This window comes from Coregonus lavaretus (genome assembly GCF_964263955.1).
Source record: "Coregonus lavaretus genome assembly, chromosome: 7".
NCBI lineage: Eukaryota > Metazoa > Chordata > Actinopteri > Salmoniformes > Salmonidae > Coregonus > Coregonus lavaretus.
In genome coordinates, this window is record NC_139994.1 from 53,046,941 (window position 1) to 53,073,648 (window position 26,708).

General features: G+C 47.7%; 1 protein-coding gene across 1 annotated transcript in view; it reads left to right on the forward strand.

Moving 5' to 3' along the window:
* The window catches only part of LOC311132895 (arf-GAP with coiled-coil, ANK repeat and PH domain-containing protein 1-like), a 27,368-nt gene extending 2,522 nt beyond the window's left edge, over positions 1–24,846 (forward strand). The window contains exons 2-23 of the mRNA XM_084166262.1: positions 52–109; positions 8,673–8,792; positions 8,985–9,038; positions 9,224–9,282; positions 9,472–9,655; positions 10,171–10,215; positions 10,401–10,496; positions 11,718–11,792; positions 12,518–12,630; positions 12,989–13,040; positions 13,253–13,353; positions 13,536–13,647; positions 14,011–14,219; positions 14,309–14,378; positions 14,564–14,658; positions 17,244–17,440; positions 21,122–21,172; positions 21,305–21,483; positions 21,602–21,711; positions 21,813–21,923; positions 22,002–22,063; positions 24,090–24,846. Of these exons, the coding sequence (XP_084022388.1) occupies positions 52–109; positions 8,673–8,792; positions 8,985–9,038; positions 9,224–9,282; positions 9,472–9,655; positions 10,171–10,215; positions 10,401–10,496; positions 11,718–11,792; positions 12,518–12,630; positions 12,989–13,040; positions 13,253–13,353; positions 13,536–13,647; positions 14,011–14,219; positions 14,309–14,378; positions 14,564–14,658; positions 17,244–17,440; positions 21,122–21,172; positions 21,305–21,483; positions 21,602–21,711; positions 21,813–21,923; positions 22,002–22,063; positions 24,090–24,187 (2,251 nt within the window). The 3' untranslated portion in view covers positions 24,188–24,846. The remainder of the gene's footprint in view (positions 1–51; positions 110–8,672; positions 8,793–8,984; positions 9,039–9,223; positions 9,283–9,471; positions 9,656–10,170; positions 10,216–10,400; positions 10,497–11,717; positions 11,793–12,517; positions 12,631–12,988; positions 13,041–13,252; positions 13,354–13,535; positions 13,648–14,010; positions 14,220–14,308; positions 14,379–14,563; positions 14,659–17,243; positions 17,441–21,121; positions 21,173–21,304; positions 21,484–21,601; positions 21,712–21,812; positions 21,924–22,001; positions 22,064–24,089) is intronic.
* The last annotated feature ends 1,862 nt before the right edge of the window (positions 24,847–26,708 follow it).

Genomic DNA, 26,708 nt, shown 5'->3' on the forward strand with positions numbered 1-26,708 from the left:
GGCTTAATGTGCCAAGTAATGTGGCAATGTGTGTGTCTGTGTTTCATCCAGGGCTGCCATTGAAGTGGTGGAAGGAGATGTCTGTGAATTGGAAACTCGATTAGAGAAGGTGAGCGACAGTGAAACGTACACACACACACAAACTTTTTTTCTATCCTCTTGGGGACCTAAAATTGATTTCCATTCAAAATTATTATTTCCCTAACCCTTAACCCTAAACCTTACCCTACCCTAACCGTATTCCATAAACCTAACCCTAAACCCTAACCCTAATTGTAACCCTAATTGTAACCCTAACCCTATACCTAACCCCTAAGCTTAAAATAACCTTTGTCCTCGTGGGGATGTTGGAAATGTCCCCATGAGGGAGAATCTTCCTTGTTTTACTATCCTTGTGGGGACTTTTGGGGATTTCAGGTCCCCTACAAGGATAGAAGAACAAGACACACAGGTCCACCCCCCCCCCCACCCCCACTATGCTCCAAGTATCAAAGCTCTCGATATGAGCATACCACTACTTCTGCAGTATAATCACACCCAGCCATCCACACAGTAGAGAGTAAGCAGTAGTTGGACAGGGTCAGTTTTGTACACATCCCTTTTCTCTGAATAGTGACTATGAACTGAGAAAGACATGGTGGTGTTTTACCTGAGTTGTAGGGATTTAACTTTAGTGCTGCTTCCCCACTCTATTGTTACCAGAGAAAATGTAACTGATCACATTGTCCTTTCAATCACTTGATATTCCTAATTCCCTAAAGGGATTGGTGTGCATAACATTTTCAGATGCATACTTTGGTCATTAAAGGTCAGATTCTTGTGAGTCTCAACCTATTTTGTGTCTGAACAGTGATCATATTTGTAGGCGGTGCTATGTCATCTCATGTCCTATTGAAATGTTGTGTCATTCTGTCACGTTCATTTAAGGACGGGTCAGACCAAGGCGCAGCGTGAAATGCGTACATGTTTATTTAAATGATAAACACACGACAAAACAACAAACCAACGAAACGTGAAGTCCTAAGGCTAAACACAAAACAAGCCTACTCACGGAACAAGATCCCACAACTAACGAGTGCCAATAGGCTGCCTAAGTATGATCCCCAATCAGAGACAACGAGCGACAGCTGTCTCTGATTGGGAATCGCACCTGGGCCAAACATAGACATACAATCCTAGAATGAAAACATAGAACTACTAACATAGAATATTCACACCCTGACTCAACATATAAGAGTCCCCTGAGTCAGGGCGTGACAGTACCGCCCCCCCAAAGGTGCGGACTCCGACCGCACAACCTTTACATAACAGGGTAGGGGCCGTGTGGGTATTCCGCCTCGGAGGCGGATCCGTCTCCGGGTGTGACGACCACATACTCTCCGCCTCCCTGTTGCGCCCCTGGTCTGGTCCGGACCTCAGCGCGCTGCTTCCCCTCTCCTTCCTCCCACGATACTCCAAGCCCTGTCTGGACCCTGGTGTGGGAGACCCCGAACCTGGAGAGGGGCTGAGGTCTGGGTCTGGACTGGAGCCGCTGACCGGAGCTGGACCGGGCACCGGTGGAGCGGACTGCTTAGGCTCCGGACTGGAGCCGCTGACCGGAGCTGGACTAGGCACCGGTGGAGCGGACTGCTCAGGCTCCGGACTGGAGCCGCTGACCGGAGCTGGACTTGGCACCGGTGGAGCGGACTGCTCTGGCTCCGGAGTGGAGCCGCTGACCGGAGCTGGACTAGGCACCGGTGGAGCGGACTGCTCTGGCTCCGGAGTGGAGCCGCTGACCGGAGCTGGACTGGACCCCGGCGAAACGGACTGCTCTGGCTCCGGAGTGGAGCAGCTGACCGGAGCTGGATCAGGCACCGGTGGAGCGGACTGCTCTGGCTCCGGAGTGGAGCGGGCACTGGCCGTGCCGGACTGGACACACACTCCACTGGTCTGGTGTGAGGAGCAGGCACGGGCCGGGCCGGACTGGCGACACGCACCACTGGCTTGGTGCGAGGAGCAGGAACAGGCCGGGCCGGACTGGGAACACGCACCACTGGCTTGGTGCGAGGAGCAGGAACGGGCCGGGCCGGACTGGCGACACGCACCACTGGCTTGGTGCGAGGAGCAGGAACAGGCCGGGCCGGACTGGGAACACGCACCACTGGCTTGGTGCGAGGAGCAGGAACAGGCCAGGCCGGACTGGCGACACGCACCACTGGCTTGGTGCGAGGAGCAGGAACAGGCCGGGCCGGACTGGGAACACGCACCACTGGCTTGGTGCGAGGAGCAGGAATGGGCCGGGCCGGACTGGCGACACGCACCACTGGCTTGGTGCGAGGAGCAGGAACGGGCCGTACCGGGCTAGCGACGCGCACCACTGGCTTGGTGCGGGGAGCAGGCACGGGCCGTACCGGACTGGGGACATGCACCACTGGCTTGGTGCGAGACGCAGGCACGAGGTGTACCGGACTGGGAACTGACGTCAGAGATCTCCGACTGTACCAGTCTTTCACTCTCTGCGCCCAGTCCTCCTCAGGTGAGGACTCCACCCTGAGCCCCCACGAGTGCAGTGGTCGGGGCTCTTCTCCATCGCTCCCCGACCACCCCTTTAGCCCCCCAAATTTTTTTGGTTGGGGCTGTCTCTCGGGCTTCTTCCTCGGCCGGCGCCTTCTGCGTTGCCGTTGCTCCTCTCTATACCGGGCCTCCACTGTCTCCTCCCAAGGACGGCGATCCATCCCAGCCTGAATCTCCTCCCATGTCCAGGATCCCTTTCCGTCCAGGATCGCCTCCCATGTCCAGGCTGTCTGCTCCTGGGCACGCTGCTTGGTCCGTGTTTGGTGGGATCTTCTGTCACGTTCGTTTAAGGACGGGTCAGACCAAGGCGCAGCGTGAAATGCGTACATGTTTATTTAAATGATAAACACACAACAAAACAACAAACCAACGAAACGTGAAGTCCGAAGGCTACACACAAAACAAGCCTACTCACGGAACAAGATCCCACAACTAACTAGTGCCAATAGGCTGCCTAAGTATGATCCCCAATCAGAGACAACGAGCGACAGCTGTCTCTGATTGGGAATCGCACCCGGGCCAAACATAGACATACAATCCTAGAATGAAAACATAGAACTACTAACATAGAATATTCACACCCTGACTCAACATATAAGAGTCCCCTGAGTCAGGGCGTGACACATGCTGAATGCATTGTAGTGTGTTTTGACATCTTTTGTAATGTGGAATTGTGTTTTATTGAATCCTGACACATGTACAGTGAGGGAAAAAATTATTTGATCCCCTGCTGATTTTGTACGTTTGCCCACTGACAAAGAAAGGATCAGTCTATAATTTTAATGGTAGGTTTATTTGAACAGTGAGAGACAGAATAACAACAACAAAATCCAGAAAAACGCATGTAAAAAATGTTATAAATTGATTTGCATTTTAATGAGGGAAATAAGTATTTGACCCCCTCTCAATCAGAAAGATTTCTGGCTCCCAGGTGTCTTTTATACATGTAACGAGCTGAGATCGTCGCAACCTCAGCCTGTTAACTGTATAAAAGACACCTGTCCACAGAAGCAATCAATCAATCAGATTCCAAACTCTCCACCATGGCCAAGACCAAAGAGCTCTCCAAGGATGTCAGGGACAAGATTGTAGACTTACACAAGGCTGGAATGGTCTACAAGACCATCGCCAAGCAGCTTGGTGAGAAGGTGACAACAGTTGGTGCGATTATTCGCAAATGGAAGCAACACAAAATAACTGTCAATCTCCCTCGGCCTGGGGCTCCGTGCAAGATCTCACCTCGTGGAGTTGCAATGATCATGAGAACGGTGAGGAATCAGCCCAGAACTACACGGGAGGATCTTGTCAATGATCTCAAGGAAGCTGGGACCATAGTCACCAAGAAAACAACTGGTAACACACTACGCCGTGAAGGACTGAAATCCTGCAGCGCCCGCAAGGTCCCCCTGCTCAAGACAGCACATATACAGGCCCGTCTGAAGTTTGCCAATGAACATCTGAATGATTCAGAGGAGAACTGGGTGAAAGTGTTGTTGTCAGATGAGACCAAAATCGAGCTCTTTGGCATCAACTCAACTTACATTTACATTTACGTCATTTAGCAGACGCTCTTATCCAGAGCGACTTACAAATAGGTGCATTCACCTTATAGCCAGTAGTACAACCACTTTACAATGTTTTATTTTATTTTATTTTATTATATTTTTTTAGGGGGGGGGGGGGGGGGGGTTGGGGTAAGGGGGGGTAGAAGCATTACTTTATCCTATCCCAGGTATTCCTTAAAGAGGTGGGGTTTCAAATGTCTCCGGAAGGTGGTGAGTGACTCCGCTGTCCTGGCGTCGTGAGGGAGCTTGTTCCACCATTGGGGTGCCAGAGCAGCGAACAGTTTTGACTGGGCTGAGCGGGAACTATGCTTCCGCAGAGGAAGGGGAGCCAGCAGGCCAGAGGTGGATGAACGCAATGCCCTCGTTTGGGTGTAGGGACTGATCAGAGCCTGAAGGTACGGAGGTGCCGTTCCCCTCACAGCTCCATAGGCAAGCACCATGGTCTTGTAACAGATGCGAGCTTCAACTGGAAGCCAGTGGAGTGTGCGGAGGAGCGGGGTGACGTGAGAGAACTTGGGAAGGTTGAACACCAGGCGGGCTGCGGCATTCTGGATGAGTTGTAGGGGTTTAATGGCACAGGCAGGGAGCCCAGCCAACAGTGAGTTGCAGTAATCCAGACGGGAGATGACAAGTGCCTGGATTAGGACCTGTGCCGCTTCCTGTGTAAGGCAGGGTCGTACTCTCCGAATGTTGTAGAGCATGAACCTACAGGATCGGGTCACCGCCTTGATGTTAGCAGAGAACGACAGGGTGTTGTCCAGGGTCACGCCAAGGCTCTTCGCACTCTGGGAGGAGGACACAACGGAGTTGTCGACCGTGATGGCGAGATCATGGAACGGGCAGTCCTTCCCCGGGAGGAAGAGCAGCTCCGTCTTGCCAAGGTTCAGCTTGAGGTGGTGATCCGTCATCCATACTGATATGTCTGCCAGACATGCAGAGATGCGATTCGCCACCTGGTTATCAGAAGGGGGAAAGGAGAAGATTAGTTGTGTATCGTCAGCGTAGCAATGATAGGAGAGACCATGTGAGGATATGACAGAGCCAAGTGACTTGGTGTATAGCGAGAATAGGAGAGGGCCTAGAACTGAGCCCTGGGGGACACCAGTGGTGAGAGCACGTGGTGCGGAGACAGCTTCTCGCCACGCCACTTGGTAGGAGCGACCGGTCAGGTAGGACGCAATCCAAGAGTGAGCCGTGCCGGAGATGCCCAGCTCGGAGAGGGTGGAGAGGAGGATCTGATGGTTCACAGTATCAAAGGCAGCAGACAGGTCTAGAAGGATAAGAGCAGAGGAGAGAGAGTTAGCTTTAGCAGTGCGGAGAGCCTCCGTGACACAGAGAAGAGCAGTCTCAGTTGAATGACCAGTCTTGAAACCTGACTGGTTTGGATCAAGAAGGTCATTCTGAGAGAGATAGCAAGAGAGTTGGCTAGAGACGCCACGCTCAATAGTTTTGGAGAGAAAAGAAAGAAGGGATACTGGTCTGTAGTTGTTGACATCAGAGGGATCGAGTGTTGGTTTTTTGAGAAGGGGTGCAACTCTCGCTCTCTTGAAGACGGAAGGGACATAGCCAGCGGTCAAGGATGAGTTGATCAGCGAGGTGAGGTAGGGGAGAAGGTCACCGGAGATGGTCTGGAGAAGAGAGGAGGGGATAGGGTCAAGCGGGCAGGTTGTTGGGCGGCCTGCCGTCACAAGTCGCATGATTTTATCTGGAGAGAGAGGGGAGAAAGAAGTCAAAGCATAGGGTAGGGCAGTGTGAGCAGGACCAGCAGTGTCATTTGGCTTAACAAACGAGGATCGGATGTCGTCAACCTTTTTTTCAAAGTGGTTGACGAAGTCATCCACAGAGAGGGAGGAGGGGGGGGGGGGGGAGGAGGATTCAGCAGGGAGGAGAATGTGGCAAAGAGCTTCCTTGGGTTAGAGGCAGATGCTTGGAATTTAGAGTGGTAGAAAGTGGCCTTAGCAGCAGAAACAGATGAAGAAAATGTAGAGAGGAGGGAGTGAAAAGATGCCAGGTCCGCAGGGAGTCTAGTTTTCTTCCATTTCTGCTCAGCTGCCCGGAGCTCTGTTCTGTGAGCTCGCAATGAGTCATCAAGCCACGGAGCTGGAGGGGAAGACCGAGCCGGCCGGGAGGATAGGGGACATAGAGAGTCAAAGGATACAGAAAGGGAGGAGAGGAGGGTTGAGGAGGCAGAATCAGGAGATTGGAGGGAGAAGGATTGAGCAGAGGGAAGAGATGATAGGATGGAAGAGGAGAGAGTAGCGGGAGAGAGAGAGCGAAGGTTGCGACGACGCATTACCATCTGTGTAGGGGCAGAGTGAGTAGTGTTGGAGGAGAGCGAGAGAGAGAAGGATACAAAGTAGTGGTCGGAGACATGGAGGGGAGTTGCAGTGAGATTAGTAGAAGAACAGCATCTAGTAAAGATGAGGTCAAGCGTATTGCCTGCCTTGTGAGTAGGGGGGGACGGTGAGAGGGTGAGGTCAAAAGAGGAGAGGAGTGGAAAGAAGGAGGCAGAGAGAAATGAGTCAAATGTAGACGTAGGGAGGTTGAAATCCCCCAGAACTGTGAGGGGTGAGCCATCCTCAGGAAAGGAGCTTATCAAGGCGTCAAGCTCATTGATGAACTCTCCAAGGGAACCTGGAGGGCGATAGATGACAAGGATATTAAGCTTAAATGGGCTAGTGACTGTGACAGCATGGAATTCAAATGAGGAGATAGACAGATGGGTTAGGGGAAAAATTGAGAATGTCCACTTGGGAGATATGAGGATTCCTGTGCCACCACCCCGCTGACCAGATGCTCTCGGGGTATGCGAGAACACATGGTCAGACGAGGAGAGAGCAGTAGGAGTAGCAGTGTTTTCAGTGGTAATCCATGTTTCCATCAGCGCCAAGAAGTCGAGGGATTGGAGGGTAGCATAGGCTGGGATGAAGTCTGCCTTGTTGGCAGCAGAACGGCAGTTCCAGAGGCTGCCTGAGACCTGGAACTCCAGGTGAGTGGTGCGTGCAGGGACCACCAGGTTAGAGAGGCAGCAGCCACACGGTGTGAGGCGTTTGTGTAGCCTGTGCGGAGAGGAGAGAACAGGGATAGGCAGAGGCATAGTTGACAGGCTGCAGCAAATGGCTACAATAATGCAGAGGAGATCGGAATGAAATGAACTAAACATCTGGGAAAGGAGAGAGGGGGGCCTCCCTCACCACAACTCCCAAATATAACTCTCCCAACTTCCACCTCAGAAACTATAATTGTTGTAAACTACAGCGGTTCAATGTTTTCTAGGAATAGACTAACTCAGCTAGCTAACTAGGCGCAGCACGAACGGCACGAACACACAGAGAGAGCCAAACTAACGTTAACTAGTCACCCATGTCCCGAATTCCCTGAACGACTCGGGCTATCAATATGTAAAAAACAAAACACAGATGTAGGTTATGACTTACCCCTAGCAGCTACTGTTAGCTAGCCAAGTGCAAAGCTAGCCACTGAATTGACTCAGCCAGTTCGCGTCTGTTCGCTAGGTCGTTCCAGCTATTGTTTACTAGTAGCTATCCAGGTAGCAACAAGCTAGCTAAATTTCAAGCACAGTAGCCACTTGCTACCTAACGTTAACGGTTCAGACATGAGGTTAGAAAACAGCTGAATGGTAGGCAATTATTGTATGCAATCATTGTAGGCAGCCAGCTGGCGTAACCACAGGCACTCCCAGGCGTGAAATAACAATACCGTTGCTAATAGCTAATAGCTACTCGCCAGCTAGCCGTGTTTGGAGGAGGAGGAGGAATGCTGCCTATGACCCCAAGAACACCATCCCCACCGTCAAACATGGAGGTGGAAACATTATGCTTTGGGGGTATTTTTCTGCTAAGGGGACAGGACAACTTCACCGCATCAAAGGGACGATGGACGGGGCCATGTACCGTCAAATCTTGGGTGAGAACCTCCTTCCCTCAGCCAGGGCATTGAAAATGGGTTGTGGATGGGTATTCCAGCATGACAATGACTCAAAACACACGGCCAAGGCAACAAAGGAGTGGCTCAAGAAGAAGCACATTAAGGTCCTGGAGTGGCCTAGCCAGTCTCCAGACCTTAATCCCATAGAAAATCTGTGGAGGGAGCTGAAGGTTCGAGTTGCCAAACGTCAGCCTCGAAACCTTAATGACTTGGAGAAGATCTGCAAAGAGGAGTGGAACAAAATCCCTCCTGAGATGTGTGCAAACCTGGTGGCCAACTACAAGAAACGTCTGACCTCTGTGATTGCCAACAAGGGTTTTGCCACCAAGTACTAAGTTTTGCAGAGGGGTCAAATACTTATGTCCCTCATTAAAATGCAAATACATTTATAACATTTTTGACATGCGTTTTTCTGGATTTTTGTTGTTGTTATTCTGTCTCTCACTGTTCAAATAAACCTACCATTAAAATTATAGACTGATCATGTCTTTGTCAGTGGGCAAACGTACAAAATCAGCAGGGGATCAAATACCTTTTTCCCTCACTGTAGCATTGTGTAGTATCCATGTTGTGTTGTATCTTGACACTTGTTGTTGTGTTGTGTAGCTGGTGAAGCAGTGCCACTCCATGCTAGAGGCTGGCAGGGCCTATTGTCAGACCAGCAAGAGCTTTGTCACAGGGCTCAAAGAGCTGGGCCACCACTGTTCTGGGGACAACATGATGGGGGTGAGTCTATAGAGATTCTGGGTAATACACTCTAAGCACTGATTTGGGATCAGTGTAGAAGGAACCTAACTGTATAGGTCCTATTACTCATAGTAAATTCATATGAAGGGAAGTGAAAGTTCTGTTCTATTGTATTCAGTCATTGAAAAAAAGAAAAAAAACTGACTAATTCTATGTTATTTTCTCATCCAGGAGTGTTTGGAGAAATTCTCCAAGAAGCTGGCAGTGATTCTTGAAGCTCAGGGGGTGAGTTGGACTCCTCTATTGTGCATCGCTTTTAACATGAGTTACTGTAGCAACCACTATTAAATGTCAGGTGTCTGAGTATCTCTGTCTCTCTCTCGTTCTCTGTCTCGCTCTGTTTCTTTCTCTGTCTCCCTATGTGTCTCTCTCTCTCGCTCGCTCTCTTTCTCACTCTCTTTTTCTCATAGGAAGTGATTGAAACCACACAGAAGTCGGTGAAGTTGAAGTTGCTGAGTTTTGTGAAAGAGTGAGTGAGTCTGGCACTCCTTCCTCATTCAGTCCTCTTTGCCCAAACTACTACCATACACTGCTTTCACAACATCTCCTAATCCAGTCCCACCCACCTCTGGTCTGAAAGGGCCACTCCCTAGCATTCAATTATGCTACCCCCTTATCCCTCCCTCCCTCCCTCTCTCTCCCCCTCCCCTTCTCCCAGGGACGTGCGTCGGTTCAAGGATGTGCGTAAGGAGTTTGAGCGGGACAGTGAGAGTCTGGAGGCGGCATTGGGGAGGAACGCTCAGGCCCCCCGGGGAAAACAGCACGAGGTGGAAGAGGCCAGCCATGCCCTCCTCAACGCCCGCAAGACCTTCCGCTCCGGAGCCCTCGACTACGTACTGCAGGTGAGGGCATCCAAGGTGGATGGTTGAGGGAGATGGAGGGGTGCGTGTTTGCCTGTGTACACACACTGGCATGGCTGTAGAAACATGCTTTAATTGACACGCCCAAATGCATTTTCAGCATGTTAGTTTGACTTTGAATTGGGTTTGAGTGGTTTGCTTGAAATTGAATTACAGGCCAGTATTGAAACGATCAGTTCTAGACTGGAATGTTTTTCATTCCACAGCTGGCTTGCTTTCTGAGAACATGGATACTACTCAAAGGCCTCAAACAGAATGCTAGATCATTTTATACATAACAGATGTCAGGGCCAGGCCATATTTCTAACAAATGAATTAATATAATATGCAACAGCACCTATGTTTAGGAACATGTGTTTTGCTGTGGTGAATGATAACAGCATTGCCTGAGGGTTTCCCTGTAGGATGCTGGTCACTATACATACCCAGAGGTTCGTACTACCTGCAATCATAACAACACACATGTTCTGTTCCCTCCTGTTCACAAACTCTCCTAGATCAATGTCATCGAGGCCAAGAAGAAGACCGACATCCTAATGGCGGTGCGTTTCATCATGTGGGAACTTTTATTGTTGGGAGTATTGTAAATGTTCCATGGTTAAGTCCACATGTGGGTGTGTAATAATTTGTTTACTTGAGCAGTTGTTGAGTTCTTTTTATGCTTGCATGTATTGTTTAGAAGGTAGTTGGTTGTATGAAAACGCTTTGCTTTGTGTTTTTCTGTCAGATTGTGTCTATGATGGAGGCCCAGTCCCAGTTCTTCCAGCAAGGTCACCAGTCCCTCTCGGAGCTGGACGACTACCGCCGCACCCTGAGTGAAGAGGTAACAAGAGCATGTGAAGGAATGAGAGGGAGGAAGGGAGAGGGAGAAGTGTGTTGGATAAACCAAATTCATAGATGAAGAGATCTGTTCAAGTACATTGTTCAGATGTTGAAATTAGGGAACAGAGAGAGAGAGAGTGGGGTAAAAAGAGTTTATGAGAGAGTGGAAGAGAAGAGGGGGATGAATTCATCTCCTCTTAGTTGGATGGTGAAAAGGTTTATTCTAACAGTTGATTCCATTAATTAATTAGTACATGAGTCCTAACAATGTGGTCCAGAGGGATGAGGAAGTCACAAGGTGACGTCCCTCTCATCGTGACAGGAAACAGTGTGGGCACCGTCAACAGGAAACATTTCACATGACTGAGAAAGTGTGTGTTTGTGTGTGTGTGTGTGTGTGCCTGCGTGTGCCTGCGTGCGCGCATGTGTGTGTGTGAACACGTGCGTGCGTGTTTTCATCTAGTCATACAGTAACGTTAGTGCTACGTTGGATGAGCACTGTAGCATAACTAGAAGTGCTGCTATACATGGAGCTCTAGGCCTGAAGGCAACAGTAGACTCAAACTAACAGGAAGGTTAGTCAGAGAGAAGCTCGAAACCGGAAAGCAAGTCACCTTTCACTGGAGCATTAAAGCCACAAAGACTGTTTTAGCTCTTCCTGCTGTTACAGGAAATGGCGAAAGAGTGATAGGCAGAATGAGAGAGAGAAAGAACGAGAGGGCAAGAGAATGTACAAATACCTGCATAAGGTGTTTAAAGACTGCTGGATCGACTGAAACCTTAATGGGAAAGAGAGGGAGAAAGTAAAGCTGCTATAAGAAGCTGCTGGAGGGTTTTCCTTGATCCTCCATGCAGCAACAGAAAGTTGGGAGAGGTTCAGCACTTCCTCCTTCCTGTTTCCCCAAGAGGAGGAAGTCTGGAGTGATGGACTCCCTGATCTCCAGCTAAAAGCTGTCCAAGCCAGAAGCCCTTAATCTCCTAGCCTGAGTTTCCTCAACAGTTTCTACATGAATCTCTACAACTTTACATCAAAAACATACACTGTTCCAGTATAATGTGTACATTATTCTCTATATTTTGTTCCCTGACCGAACTGGCCTATCATGCTGCACTGCCGTGTGTGATATAGGAAAATGTGCATCATTTGAAACATATTGCATTCTGTGTTTTTTAAATCAAATTGTTTGTGCCTGACTCTCTCTTTTCTCTCTCACACACACAGCACACTCAGCTAGTGTTGAATTCTGCCAGGGAGAAGAGAGACATGGAACAGAGACATGCTGCCATTAAGAAAAAGGTGAACACTGCTGGAACCAAACTAAACACAGGCCACCAAGATGGCTGCCATGTTATTACACTAGAAGCAAAGATTTTTATAACTAAACCAAGATAGACCACAGCCTGTCGTTTCCAATGGGAACAAATTAGTCATAGTAGGCAGAACAAGCAAGGAGGTGGGCAGAGCCAAGCATGAACTAGCGAGATCCAATTGGTGCTTTCTAGCATGCATCTGCATATTTCCCTTAGGGAACGCCACCTCTGTGAAGTGCCGTGTGCAAAAACTCAATTCGCCTTTGCAATCTAAACAACGTGATTTTTATAATTTTTTGTGAAGGGTCAAGTCTACAAAACGTAGTCCACTTTGTTCAGAACATATTCTAGTTTTGGGAACAGAAAACTGTATTGAGATCAAATGTTTTATCGGTGAGAAAATTTGCAGAATGTCGGCCAAAATCCATCTCGTTCCATCTTCTCCCACTGCCGGCCAGTGGGCTTCCTCTCACTACCATATTTGGTAGTGAGTGGAAACGCCAAGGGGATGCTTCACATTTATACATCCAGTGAAATATCTGTCTCATTGTTCTATCTGTGCTAGAAGTCTCCAACCTGTGAAAATACAGCTTAGTCAAACCTGATGAAGTCATCACTTCCTGTTAGACATAGCTTGGTGATCTACTGGCATCACTGCATTGCAATGATAACATCCCTTCCCTACAGTAATGTTTATGTTTGTGTTGGCAGGATGTCTCCTATGATAACTCCTTAATGGATTTCTGTGCTGACGCACCCAACGGTATCGCCATGGAGGGCTACCTGTATAAGAGAGCTAGCAACGCCTTCAAGACCTGGAGCAGGTATGTTACCCCACCACTCTCTTTCTCTCTCCCTCTCTCTTTCTCTCTACTGTATGTTGTTCTCTCCCTCTTTCACATTCTCTCACGCTCTATTTCTCTCTCCTTTGTCTCTTGGATATTTTTAAGGCTGTAGCCTAGGAAGTAGTGGAGGCTGCTGAGGGGATGACGGCTCATTGTAAGGGCTGGAATGGAAACCACGTTTGAAACCATTCTATTGACTCTATTCAAGGCAATATTATGAGCCATCCTCCCCTCAGCAGCCTCCACTGCTAGGAAGGTGATGGGTAGAATCAGGATGAAGCTGATGATTGCATTATTCATTCTCATCTTCTTTTGATCTCATGTCTCACGACTGTAGGCGCTGGTTCTCTATCCAGAAAAATCAACTGGTCTATCAGAAGAAATTCAAGGTGAATTTTTTAATGCCACTGTTTTACTATTCAATGCATTTTTAATAGCAATCCATGTAGAGACAAAGAGAATGAAGTGCACACACACACACACACACACACACACACACACACACACACAGACACACACACACACACACACAGACACACAGACACAGACACACACACAGACACACACACACACAGCCTGACCATGTCCTTCTTTCTCTCAGGACCAGCCCACAGTAGTGATTGAGGATCTGCGTCTTTGTACAGTGAAGGTCTGCGCTGACAACGAGAGACGATTCTGCTTCGAGGTGGTCTCTCCATCCAAGTGAGTCTACAGTAGTGTGTGTGTGTGTCGGTATATACAGTGAAAGTAGGGATGTGTGTGTGTTGATGTTGCTTTAGATATTTGTTTAGGGTGTTTAGTGTTAACATAGTGAGTGTGTGTGTGTGTGTGTGTGTGTGTGTGTGTGTGTGTGTGTGTGTGTGTGTGTGTGTGTGTGTGTGTAGGAGCTGTCTGTTGCAGGCAGACTCTGAGCGTCAGCAGCAGGGCTGGATCAGTGCTGTCCAGAACAGCATCGCTTCAGCCTTCCAGGAACGCAGAGAAGACCCACACTGTCCAGTGAGAAAACACACTAACATTATTCATTCTCACTACACGTGTTTCAGAAGCAGGGTTGTAGCTCATTGTCTACACCAGTATTTCCCAACCCTGGTCCTTGAGTACTCCCAACAGTACACAGTTTAGTTGTAGCCCTTGACAAGCACAACTCATTCAACTGATTGAGAGCTTAATGATTAGTTGACAAGTTGAATCAGGTATGCTTGTCCAGGGTTACATAAACAATGTGTACTGTTGGGGGTACTGGAGGACCAAGGTTGGGAAACATTGGTCTACACAAAGTATAGGAATCAACACACTCACTTTCATTCAATATGTTTGTGTGTGTACATCTCTCTCTCTCTCTCTCTCTCTCTCACACAGAGGGAGCGTTGCAGCTCTGTGTCGGGAGGCAGCCCAGGAGGAGGAGGGCTGTGTGGGGAGCAGGAGAAGACGGGGGGCCGCGAGGCTTTGGAGATGGTCCAGACCATCCCGGGGAACATGCAGTGTTGCGACTGTGGAGAGCCCGGTCCGGACTGGGCTTCTATCAACCTGGGGATCACCCTCTGCATCGTCTGCTCGGGGATACACAGGTACACACACACACACACACACACGCGCGCGCAAACACACACACAAACTAATATGTAACTACCTCCCCTCTTCTGTGTCCTTCTGACAGGAGTCTGGGCGTCCATTTCTCCAAAGTACGCTCCCTCACCCTGGACTCCTGGGAACCAGAGCTGGTCCGGGTAAGAATACATCCACTACACTGCCTTTGGATTCATCTCAATAGTGTAACATTACTAGACTAATGTCAGGGGGGGTACTGTACATGCGTTTTAGAATGTGTTAAAAGTCTATGTAGAAATATACTTTCTTTATTCAATATAAACACAACTGAAGTGTGTGTTTATCCTTCCTCCCTGTCCTGTAGTTGATGTGTGAGTTGGGAAACACAGCCATCAACAGGATCTACGAGGCGCGAATTGATGAGATCACCATCAAGAAACCCCACCCATCCAGTCCAAGGTATGAACTATCTCACTCCCCACTCTCACTTTCATTCCTCGGGTCATGAGTCATCACTTTTTATTAATCTCACATAGACAGTCAAGATTTAATAGCGTTGCTGTGTGATTTTATTGAAGTTATATTAAGGATAATGGAACAGAACATTCATAGAAATATATTGTGTAGACCAGACATGATTCTGTATTGTGTATATACTGTAGAGTAGCTCTATTCATTATATCTTTATCCGCAACATTCAAAACATTTCAAATTCTGTTGAAGCCCCAGGGATAAGAATTCCCCCTTCATCTCCTCCTGGTGTCACTAACATGAACCTGCAGGGAGATGTTTTACAGTTTTTCCTTATTACACTTTACATGCATACTGCTAAATGTAAGCTATCCTTTTTCTTTGCTCAATATGCCAACATTCTTTCTTTAAGTACACTACATGACCAAAAGTATGTGGACACCTGCTCGTCGAACATCTCATTCCAAAATCATGGGCATTAATATGGACTTGGTCCCCCCTTTGCTGCTATAACAGTCTCCACTCTTCTGGGAAGGCTTTCCACTAGATGTTTCTAACATTGCTGCGGAGACTTGCTTCCATTCAGCCATTAGTGAGGTCAGGCACTGACTTTTGTATGTACAGTGCATTCGGAAAGTATTCAGACCCCTTGACTTTTTCCACATTTTGTTACATTACAGCCTTATTCTAAAATGGATAACATTTATTTTCCTCATTAATCTACACACAATACCCCATAATGACAAAGCGAAAACAGGTTTTTTGATTTTTTTTGCAAATGTAATTTTATTTACATAAGTATTCAGACCCTTTGCTATGAGACTCGGAATTGAGCTCAGGCGCATCCTGTTTCCATTGATCATCCTTGAGATGTTTCTACAACTTGATTGGAGTCCACCTGTGGTAAATTCAATTGATTGGACATGATTTGGAAAGGCACACGCCTGTCTATATAAGGTCCCACAGTTGACAGTGCATGTCAGAGCAAAAACCAAGCCATGAGGTTGAAGGAATTGTCCGGAGAGCTCCGAGACAGGATTGTGTCGAGGCACAGATCTGGGGAAGGGTACCAAAAAATATCTGCAGCATTGAAGGTCCCCAAGAACACAGTGGCCTCCATCATCCTTAAATGGAAGAAGTTTGGAACCACCAAGATTCTTCCTAGAGCTGTCCGCCTGGCCAAACTGAGCAATCGGTGGAGAAGGGCCTTGGTCAGGGAGGTGACCAAGAACCCGATGGTCACTCTGACAGAGCTCCAGAGTTCCTCTGTGGAGATGGGAGAACCTTCCAGAAGGACAACCATCTCTGCAGCACTCCACCAATCAGGCCTTTAGTGGCCAGACGGAAGCCACTCCTCAGTAAAAGGCACATGACAGCCCACTTGGAGTTTGCCAAAAGGCACCTAAAGACTCTCAGACCATGAGAAACAAGATTCTCTGGTCTGATGAAACCAAGATTGAACTCTTTGGCCTGAATGCCAAGCGTCACGTCTGGAGGACGTGGAAATGTTTTTCAGCGGCAGGGACTGGGAGACTAGTCAGGATTTAGGGAAAGATTAACGGAGCAAAGTACAGAGAGATCCTTGATGAAAACCTGCTCCAGAGCGCTCAGGACCTCAGACTGGGGCGAAGGTTCACCTTCCAACAGGACAATGACCCTATGCACACAGCCAAGACAACGCAGGAGTGGCTTCGGAACAAGTCTCTGAATGTCCTTGAGTGGCCCAGCCAGAGCCTGGACTTGAACCCGATAGAACATCTCTGGAGAGACCTGAAAATAGCTGTGCAGCGACGCTCCTCATCCAACCTGACAGAGCTTGAGAGGATCTGCAGAGAAGAATGGGAGAAACTCCCCAAATACAGGTGTGCCAAGCTTGTAGCGTCATACCGAAGAAGACTCGAGGCTGTTATTGCTGCCAAAGGTGCTTCAACAAAATACTGAGTAAAGGGTCTGAATACTTATATAAATGTGATATTTCAAAAAAAAATTGGTTATAAATTTGCAAAGATTTCTAAAAGCCTGTTTTTGCCTTGTCATTATGGGGTATTGAGTGAGGGGGAAAAAACTATTTCATCCATTTTAGAATAAGGCTGTATTGTAAAAAAAAATGTAGAAAAAGTCAAGGGGTCTGAACACTTTTCGAATGCCCTGTATAGTGTATCTGACTTCCTCTTTTCTTCTCCTCTGATGCACCCCAGACAGGAAGTTACACAGGTACATGACGACGGCTGTGGTTTGTGTCGTATCATGACAACGACTGTGGTTTGTGTCGTAACTAAACTGTCCCCCAGAAATGTGCTGTGCAACTGCATGGCTTTGTAAAACAGTACAGGGAGGGCTGAATTGAACTGAATTGTGATGATGATGGTTTGATAATGTGCATTACTGTGTATGAAATTCATTTGATTTGATATATTGTTTTAATCAAATTGCTTTTATGATCTGACACTCTTGCCTTCCTTTATTTATCTCTATCCATATCTCTTTCTCCATCTCTCTCGCTCCACCCTCTCTCTCTCTCTCTTTCTCCATCTCTCTCTCTCTCCCGCTCTCTCTCTCTATCGCTCTCTCAGGGGTGATAAGGAGTCGTGGATCCATTCTAAGTACGTGGAGAAGACGTTTATCCAGAAGCTCCCAGAGACGGGACATAACGCTCCCCTGCGGCGCTCCAGCGCCCGGAGGAACAGGGCTAACACCCAGGAGAGGCCAGCCGGGTCACGACCCCCACTCAAACCCAAACCCAACCGGGCCACCCTGCCACGACTCGCAGGTACTGGACAGGACATACATGCTTATCTGATTCACACTATAGGGTCAAACCGAGCAGAGCTGTAACGGGCTGGCCTGGTTACGCATTACATTACAACTGATCAGGTATGCAAATAAATAGTGTATACATTTCTGCCTCCTATTAAAGAGATGTTGATGTTCTTTACACAGTCTGCTGATGGACTGGTAGGTGTTGAGGTGTTATAAGTCCTGATCCAGTACAGATGTGTGTCCAGGTGTCATGCGACGTGTATGCGGTAGCGAAGTCAAAAGCAGGACACAGAGCGGCTGGCAACGTTATTTACTGAACACAGTAAAATCAACGTACACAACAACAAACCTCCAAAACAGGGAGGAAAGCACAAAGACCCGTACATACACGAACTGCCGGAAATGACAACAAACAATAACACACAAAATACGAAATGAGAGACAGGGGTAAATATAGGGAATACAATCAAACATAATGGGGAACAGGTGTAAACAATAAAGACTAAACAAGACAAACACCGAAACATCGATCGGCAGCAGCTAGTAATCAAATCAAATCAAATCAAATTTTATTGGTCACATGCGCCGAATACAACAGGTGCAGACATTACAGTGAAATGCTTACTTACAGCCCTCCGGGGACGACGAACGCCGAAGCCTGCCCGAGCAAGGAGGAGGAGCAGCCTCGGCTGAATCCGTGACAGTACCCCCCCCCCCCTTGACGCGCGGCTCCAGCCGTGCGCCGACCCCGGCCTCGGGGACGGCCAGGAGGACGCGGAGCAGGGCGAGTCGGATGACTCCGGTGGAAATCCCTCAACAGGGAGGGATCTAGAATGTCCCTCCTAGGGACCCAGCACCATTCCTCCGGACCGTACCCCTCCCACTCCACGAGATACTGCAGACCCCCCATCCGACGCCTCGAATCCACGATGGACCGGACTGAGTACGCCGGAGCCCCCTCGATGTCTAGTGGGGGTGGAGGAGCCTCTCGAATCTCATTCTCCTGGAGTGGACCAGCTACCACCGGCCTGAGGAGAGACACATGGAACGAGAGGTTAATGCGGTAATTAATGGGCAGTTGTAACCTATAACATACCTCGTTCAATCTCCTCAGGACTTTAAATGGCCCCACCAACCGCCGACCCAGCTTCCGGCAGGACAGGCGAAGGGGCAGGTTTCGGGTCGAGAGCCAGACCCGATCTCCCGGTGCATAAACCGGACCCTCACTGCGGTGGTGATCGGCGCTCGCCTTTTTCCGTCTGATAGCCCGCTGCAGATGGACATGCGCAGCGTTCCATGTTTCCTCCGAGCGCCGAAACCACTCATCCACCGCAGGAGCTTCGATCTGGCTCTGATGCCATGGTGCCAGGACCGGCTGATACCCCAACACACACTGAAAAGGCGTAAGATTAGTGGAGGAGTGGCGGAGTGAGTTTTGGGCTATCTCTGCCCAGGGGATACAGTGGGGGAAAAAAGTATTTAGTCAGCCACCAATTGTGCAAGTTCTCCCACTTAAAAATATGAGAAAGGCCTGTAATTTTCATCATAGGTACACATCAACTATGACAGACAAATTGAGAAGAAAAAAAATCCAGAAAATCACATTGTAGGATTTTTTATGAATTTATTTGCAAATTATGGTGGAAAATAAGTATTTGGTCACCTACAAACAAGCAAGATTTCTGGCTCTCACAGACCTGTAACTTCTTCTTTAAGAGGCTCATCTGTCCTCCACTCGTTACCTGTATTAATGGCACCTGTTTGAACTTGTTATCAGTATAAAAGACACCTGTCCACAACCTCAAACAGTCACACTCCAAACTCCACTATGGCCAAGACCAAAGAGCTGCCAAAGGACACCAGAAACAAAATTGTAGACCTGCACCAGGCTGGGAAGACTGAATCTGCAATAGGTAAGCAGCTTGGTTTGAAGAAATCAACTGTGGGAGCAATTATTAGGAAATGGAAGACATACAAGACCACTGATAATCTCCCTCGATCTGGGGCTCCACGCAAGATCTCACCCCGTGGGGTCAAAATGATCACAAGAACGGTGAGCAAAAATCCCAGAACCACACGGGGGGACCTAGTGAATGACCTGCAGAGAGCTGGGACCAAAGTAACAAAGCCTACCATCAGTAACACACTACGCCGCCAGGGACTCAAATCCTGCAGTGCAAGACGTGTCCCCCTGCTTAAGCCAGTACATGTCCAGGCCCGTCTGAAGTTTGCTAGAGTGCATTTGGATGATCCAGAAGAGGATTGGGAGAATGTCATATGGTCAGATGAAACCAAAATATAACTTTTTGGTAAAAACTCAACTCGTCGTGTTTGGAGGACAAAGAATGCTGAGTTGCATCCAAAGAACACCATACCTACTGTGAAGCATGGGGGTGGAAACATCATGCTTTGGGGCTGTTTTTCTGCAAAGGGACCAGGACGACTGATCCGTGTAAAGGAAAGAATGAATGGGGCCATGTATCGTGAGATTTTGAGTGAAAACCTCCTTCCATCAGCAAGGGCATTGAAGATGAAACGTGGCTGGGTCTTTCAGCATGACAATGATCCCAAACACACCGCCCGGGCAACGAAGGAGTGGCTTCGTAAGAAGCATTTCAAGGTCCTGGAGTGGCCTAGCCAGTCTCCAGATCTCAACCCCATAGAAAATCTTTGGAGGGAGTTGAAAGTCCGTGTTGCCCAGCGACAGCCCCAAAACATCACTGCTCTAGAGATCTGCATGGAGGAATGGGCCAAAATACCAGCAACAGTGTGTGAAAACCTTGTGAAGACTTACAGAAAACGTTTGACCTGTGTCATTGCCAACAAAGGGTATATAACAAAGTATTGAGAAACTTTTGTTATTGACCAAATACTTATTTTCCACCATAATTAGCAAATAAATTCATTAAAAATCCTACAAGGTGTTCATCACCCCTTCCATGGCGGTGCCAAGATCCTGGATCATGGCCGCTTGTTGGATAACGCGCTCCTCCAGTGATCCCGCTGGCACCGTCGCTCCTGCTGACTCCATGGAAGGTGTGTTATTCTGTCATGCGACGTGTATGCGGTAGCGAAGTCAAAAGCAGGACACAGAGCGGCTGGCAACGTTATTTACTGAACACAGTAAAATCAACGTACACAACAACAAACCTCCAAAACAGGGAGGAAAGCACAAAGACCCGTACATACACAAACTGCCGGAAATGACAACAAACAATAACACACAAAATACCAAATGAGAGACAGGGGTAAATATAGGGAATAAAATCAAACATAATGGGGAACAGGTGTAAATAATAAAGACTAAACAAGACAAACACCGAAACATCGATCGGCAGCAGCTAGTACTCCGGGGACGACGAACGCCGAAGCCTGCCCGAGCAAGGAGGAGGAGCAGCCTCGGCTGAATCCGTGACACCAGGTCAGGAATGTAAGCGATGCAGGTGCTGTGGGTTATTTGTGTCTGTCCAAGGGATAGATAAGAGGATAGATACCAACGACAGAAATTCCACAACACACACACACACACACACACACACACCATAAACTTGGTGACACAGCAAAAAGCGGTAAGCTTGGGTACATTGTTGTAGTGTGTGTATTGTTATAATCAGCAGGATAAACCTGTCATCTTGTGGTCTGTTGCTGTACTGAAGGAATGTCATGTGACGCTCTCTCTCTCTCCCCTCAGGGCTCAACCAGAGTGACCTTGTCCAAAACAACAATACTGGCATTCACAAAGGTGACACAAACACACACAGAGATGCCCCCCCCCCCCCCCCCCCCCCCCACACACACACACACACACACTCCCCCACCACCCCCACCCCACACACACATACACACAAACAAAAACCCTGTCATCCCTCCACAGATTATGAAGATGAGGAAGAGGAGGACCTGTCTGGTCTTCATCCCGGGGCGTTGTTATATCGGTCTGCAGCGCTGCAGCATTTCCCTGTCATGGCCGACGCCCTGGCCCATGGAGCTGACGTCAACTGGGTCAACACAGCCGAGGGGTCCAGCACCCCACTCCTACAGGCCGTCACCGCGGTGAGGAGAGAGAGAGAGTGTGTGTGTGTGTGTGTGTTTAGAAGAGATCGAGCAGGTTTGTGTGAATGTATCTGTTGTGTGTATATGCTCACTGGCCCTCTGACTCCTGTCTCTCCAGAACTCCTTGGCAGCGTGTGAGTTCCTGCTACAGAACGGTGCCAATGTTAACACAGCAGACAGTAACGGGAGAGGACCTCTACACCACGCCACTATACTGGGGCACACTGGGTAGGATGGACACACACACACACACACACACACACACACACACACACACACACACACACACACACACACACACACACACTAACCTGGTCCCTGTCTCCCAGGCTTGTGTGTCTGTTCCTGAAGCGAGGGGCAGACTACAACGCCAGAGACAACACCCAGAAAGACCCCATTACTATCGCCGTGGAGACAGCCAACGCTGACATCGTCACCCTGTGAGTATAAACTTCAGTTGATTTGTTGACACTAGAAAGATTGATTGATTTTCTCACGACTCTGCTTTCTCCTGACAGGCTGCGAATTGCCAAGATGAACAAGGAGATGCGTGAGATGGACGGAGCCTTTGGCCAACCAGGTCACTCAGGGGGACAGGGAGTGGGCGGGACAGGGAGTGGGATGGGCCAAACCAGGAAGGGACTTCAGGCCTTGAAGAAGCAACTGAGTGGATGGGCACTAGGGGGGCAGAATGAGTAGAGAGAGGGGGACTGGCATTCGTAACTGAGGAGAGAACAGATAGGGAGGAGGAGGGGTACTGCTGAGGTGCATAGGCTACTCGGCTAACAGTTCCCAGTAAGTTGTGAGGTAACATTAAAATATATATATATATTTTTTTTAACATTACAGGCTGATGTTAAAATTATGTTTTGATTGATTTCTGGAATCATTGCTGGACCCTTCCTAGAGTGCTAAAAATAATAGGTTAGGGGAACGTTCTTGGAACTTATATGGGGAACGTTCCTGGAACTGAGAATTGTTAACTGGATTACTGGGTAGGGACGATTTCCTGTAACTCAGTAGAGGGAGTAGAGAGGGGGAGTAGAGTGAATGCAGTTTGAGTAGAGGGATAACTAGAATACAGGGTAAATGTATGGACAAGAGGCTTCTATACTGTAGTCTTTCTGTATGTGGGAAGAGGTGGCCATTTTGGGAATATAATACTAAAGGGAAAAACAGGGAAAAGGAGAGAACCAGGGAAAAGGAGAAAACATACCGTAGAAGAGGAAGGAGGGACGTTTAAGGGAGTGTTTATGTAATGACATGTATGCACACCCATGAGTGAGTCCACGTTGCACTTTGATGTAGAATTAATGAACGCAGTTAGTCATCCTGCACTTTACAGCCCATATAAGCTCTATGTAGATCACAGAGTATGATAACACTGGGCATTGGCCATGTTTAACATATATTTATACACCTATATATAAGTGTACAGTTCTATATGGACTAATGTATTGTATGATAGCACAGGATGTTGCCTGAAAAAGAAGGAATCTGATTGTTTAGGTTGTCTCGTCATGTACATTTTATGTACCTTGCATAGTGTAATTGAGTCTGCTGTATGTGTAGTAAGTCCAACAACCAATGCTTTTTTCACTTATACAACTGTATGTTCCCCCATTTCCCAGGCTTATTTTAACCTTTTCAAACAGACTCTTTTGTCAAACCTAAGTGGTTATTATTGTGTTTGACCGGTTTCAAATACACACTGCCACTGTTTAAGCATTGCTTTTGCTTGAGAATAAGAACTTGATGCTGAGAACATAAAGATGTACAGAAAGTAATTAGCCTGTCCATTGTAGTACAGTGTTTTCCAAACAGTGGCTCGGGGCCCACTGGTGGTTTATGTTGTGGCCAGTCTTAGGCTGCTGGTCAAGCCTGGGTCGTGGCTGTTATAAACATGTTTTTGTCTATCGGGACAATGAACAATGCACAATGCTTAAACATTTGGGAACCACTGGTCTAAACCCATCGGCTAGCCAGTAGGCCTAGCAGATGCAACCGATTTGGGCTGGAACAGTGGACTCTCATTGGGCAGAGCTGCAATATTTCTGCGCTGTGTTGTATGAGAAAGAGAGTGTCCCATCCATTCTTCCATGGCCAAACTGTCTGCCAAGTCTGTTCCAAGTCCAATTTATGTACTCCAGTACTGACACAATAACTCACAATTTTAAATATTCTAACTCAAATAATATGTCTGGCCCTGGAGGACTGAGGTTGTGATGCTCATGTAATGTCTATACTTAGAGATGCTTAATTTGTCTGTCAGTCTCTGATATGCAGTGCTTTCTCATTGTTGTCTTGTGAGCCTTTGTGTTTGTCCAATGAGGCGACTGCCTGTTCTGCGCTGCTTGCACAGTGTGTCCCTTGATGCCCCCACCTTACAGCGCTACAGGTAAACGGTGTGCCTCCGCGTGCATGCATGTTTATAGTAGTAGTTTAATGTGGACAAATTGAGAGAGAGAAAATAGGGCGGCTAAGGACAGAAATGTACTGTACAGACAATACTCCCCCCCCCCCCCGAAATTAAACAAATTACATTAACGTAAAAATGTCTTCATGCTCTCTTCCTGAATGTTCTTCTCATGTCTTGTTTTCCTAAGGTGATGAAACGTACCAGGACATCTTCAGGGACTTCTCTCACATGGCCTCTAACAACCCGGAGAAACTCAAACGGCGCAGCACAGACTATAAGACTTGAGCTACCTGACTGCTGTTTCTTATGTATGCTGTTGTTATGCTGTTTTCCTTCTTTTTTTTGTCACACACACGCCGACACAGACAAATGACAAACACACATTTGCTGGCCACCTGCTCTGCGTTAGGTCATTGCTCAGCTGGTGATTACTCTAGTAGAGGCTCCGGTCCAACAGTAATCTCTTTGTGTTTGGATGCTAGAGGAGAACACTCAGGCTAAGTGGCTACATGAAACACTTGTTGGAGGAGATGGAACCAGATTTACAGCCTAATAATGACAGAGAATACAGTAATAACTTCCCATTAAATGATTCATTTCCTAATTTAATTTAGTCTAGCGATGCCATCTGACCTGATCTCATCTCGTAAACTCGACTTTAAGGCTATGTTTCCCACAACTACTGTAGAACAAAAAAAGTGCCATTTTAATTGTTGTATTGCTTTTTGTTGAGCCTTCTCAATGTACTGTAAGTTGTGACAAAAGAAAAGGAGGGAGATGTTTGAAGCAAAGGGTAAAATTGTTGTATGTGCTCTTGTACTTTTCTTCATCATTTCGGATGTGATGTTTCTTTGTATATCATGTTTATTTGTGGGGTTTTCTATTGGCTGCGTGAGGTACCAGAGCTGTATTTCTTGCGGACAATTAAAATACCAGTTAATTTAAGTTTCTGTGTAAAGTCATTCAATGGACCTAAATATAACATGCAGTATAACACAAGTAGTGTTATTATAAGTATAACAAGCCGTACAACACAGTATAATTTGTCAAATATGGATTTACACTACCGGTCAAAAGTTTTACAACACCTACTCATTCAAGGGTTTTTCTTTATTTTTACTATTTTCTACATTGTAGAATAATAGTGAAGATGTCAAAACTATGAAATAACACATATGGAATCATGTAGTAACCAAAGAAGTGTTAAACAAATCAAAATATATTGTATATTTGAGATTCTTCAAATAGCCACCCTTTTATTTTTTTTAGGGGGTAGATCAGCTTTAATATTGCAGATCACTTCCAATGTTTTTTTCTGCAAATATACACTGCTCAAAAAAATAAAGGGAACACTAAAATAACACATTCATCTGAATGAATGAAATAATCTTATTAAATACTTTTTTCTTTACATAGTTGAATGTGCTGACAACAAAATTACACAAAAATTATCAATGGAAATAAAATGTATCAACCCATGGAGGTCTGGATTTGGAGTCACCCTTAAAATTAAAGTGGAAAAACACACTACAGGCTGATCCAACTTTGATGTAATGTCCTTAAAACAAGTCAAAATGAGGCTCAGTAGTGTGTGTGGCCTCCACGTGCCTGTATGACCTCCCTACAACGCCTGGGCATGCTCCTGATGAGGTGGCGGATGGTCTCCTGAGGGATCTCCTCCCAGACCTGGACTAAAGCATCCGCCAACTCCTGGACAGTCTGTGGTGCAACGTGGCGTTGGTGGATGGAGCGAGACATGATGTCCCAATTGGATTCAGGTCTGGGGAACGTGCAGGCCAGTCCATAGCATCAATGCTTTCCTCTTTCAGGAACTGCTGACACACTCCAGCCACATGAGGTCTAGCATTGTCTTGCATTAGGAGGAACCCAGGGCCAACCGCACCAGCATATGGTCTCACAAGGGGTCTGAGGATCTCATCTCGGTACCTAATGGCAGTCAGGCTACCTCTGGCGAGCACATGGAGGGCTGTGCGGCCCCCCAAAGAAATGCCACCCCACACCATGACTGACCCACCGCCAAACCGGTCATGCTGGAGGATGTTGCAGGCAGCATAACGTTCTCCACAGCGTCTCCAGACTCTGTCACGTCTGTCACATGTGCTCAGTGTGAACCTGCTTTCATCTGTGAAGAGCACAGGGCGCCAGTGGCGAATTTGCCAATCTTGGTGTTCCCTGGCAAATGCCAAACGTCCTGCACGGTGTTGGGCTGTAAGCACAACTCCCACCTGTGGACGTCGGGCCCTCATACCACCCTCATGGAGTCTGTTTCTGACCGTTTGAGCAGACACATGCACATTTGTGGCCTGCTGGAGGTCATTTTGCAGGGCTCTGGCAGTGCTCCTCCTGCTCCTCCTTGCACAAAGGCGGAGGTAGCAGTCCTGCTGCTGGGTTGTTGCCCTCCTACGGCCTCCTCCACGTCTCCTGATGTACTGGCCTGTCTCCTGGTAGCGCCTCCATGCTCTGGACACTACGCTGACAGACACAGCAAACCTTCTTGCCACAGCTCGCATTGATGTGCCATCCTGGATGAGCTGCACTACCTGAGCCACTTGTGTGGGTTGTAGACTCCTTCTCATGCTACCACTAGAGTGAAAGCACCGCCAGCATTCAAAAGTGACCAAAACATTAGCCAGGAAGCATAGGAACTGAGAAGTGGTCTGTGGTCACCACCTGCAAAACCAGTCCTTTATTGGGGGTGTCTTGCTAATTGCCTATAATTTCCACCTGTTGTCTATCCCATTTGCACAATAGCATGTGAAATTTATTGTCAATCAGTGTTGCTTCC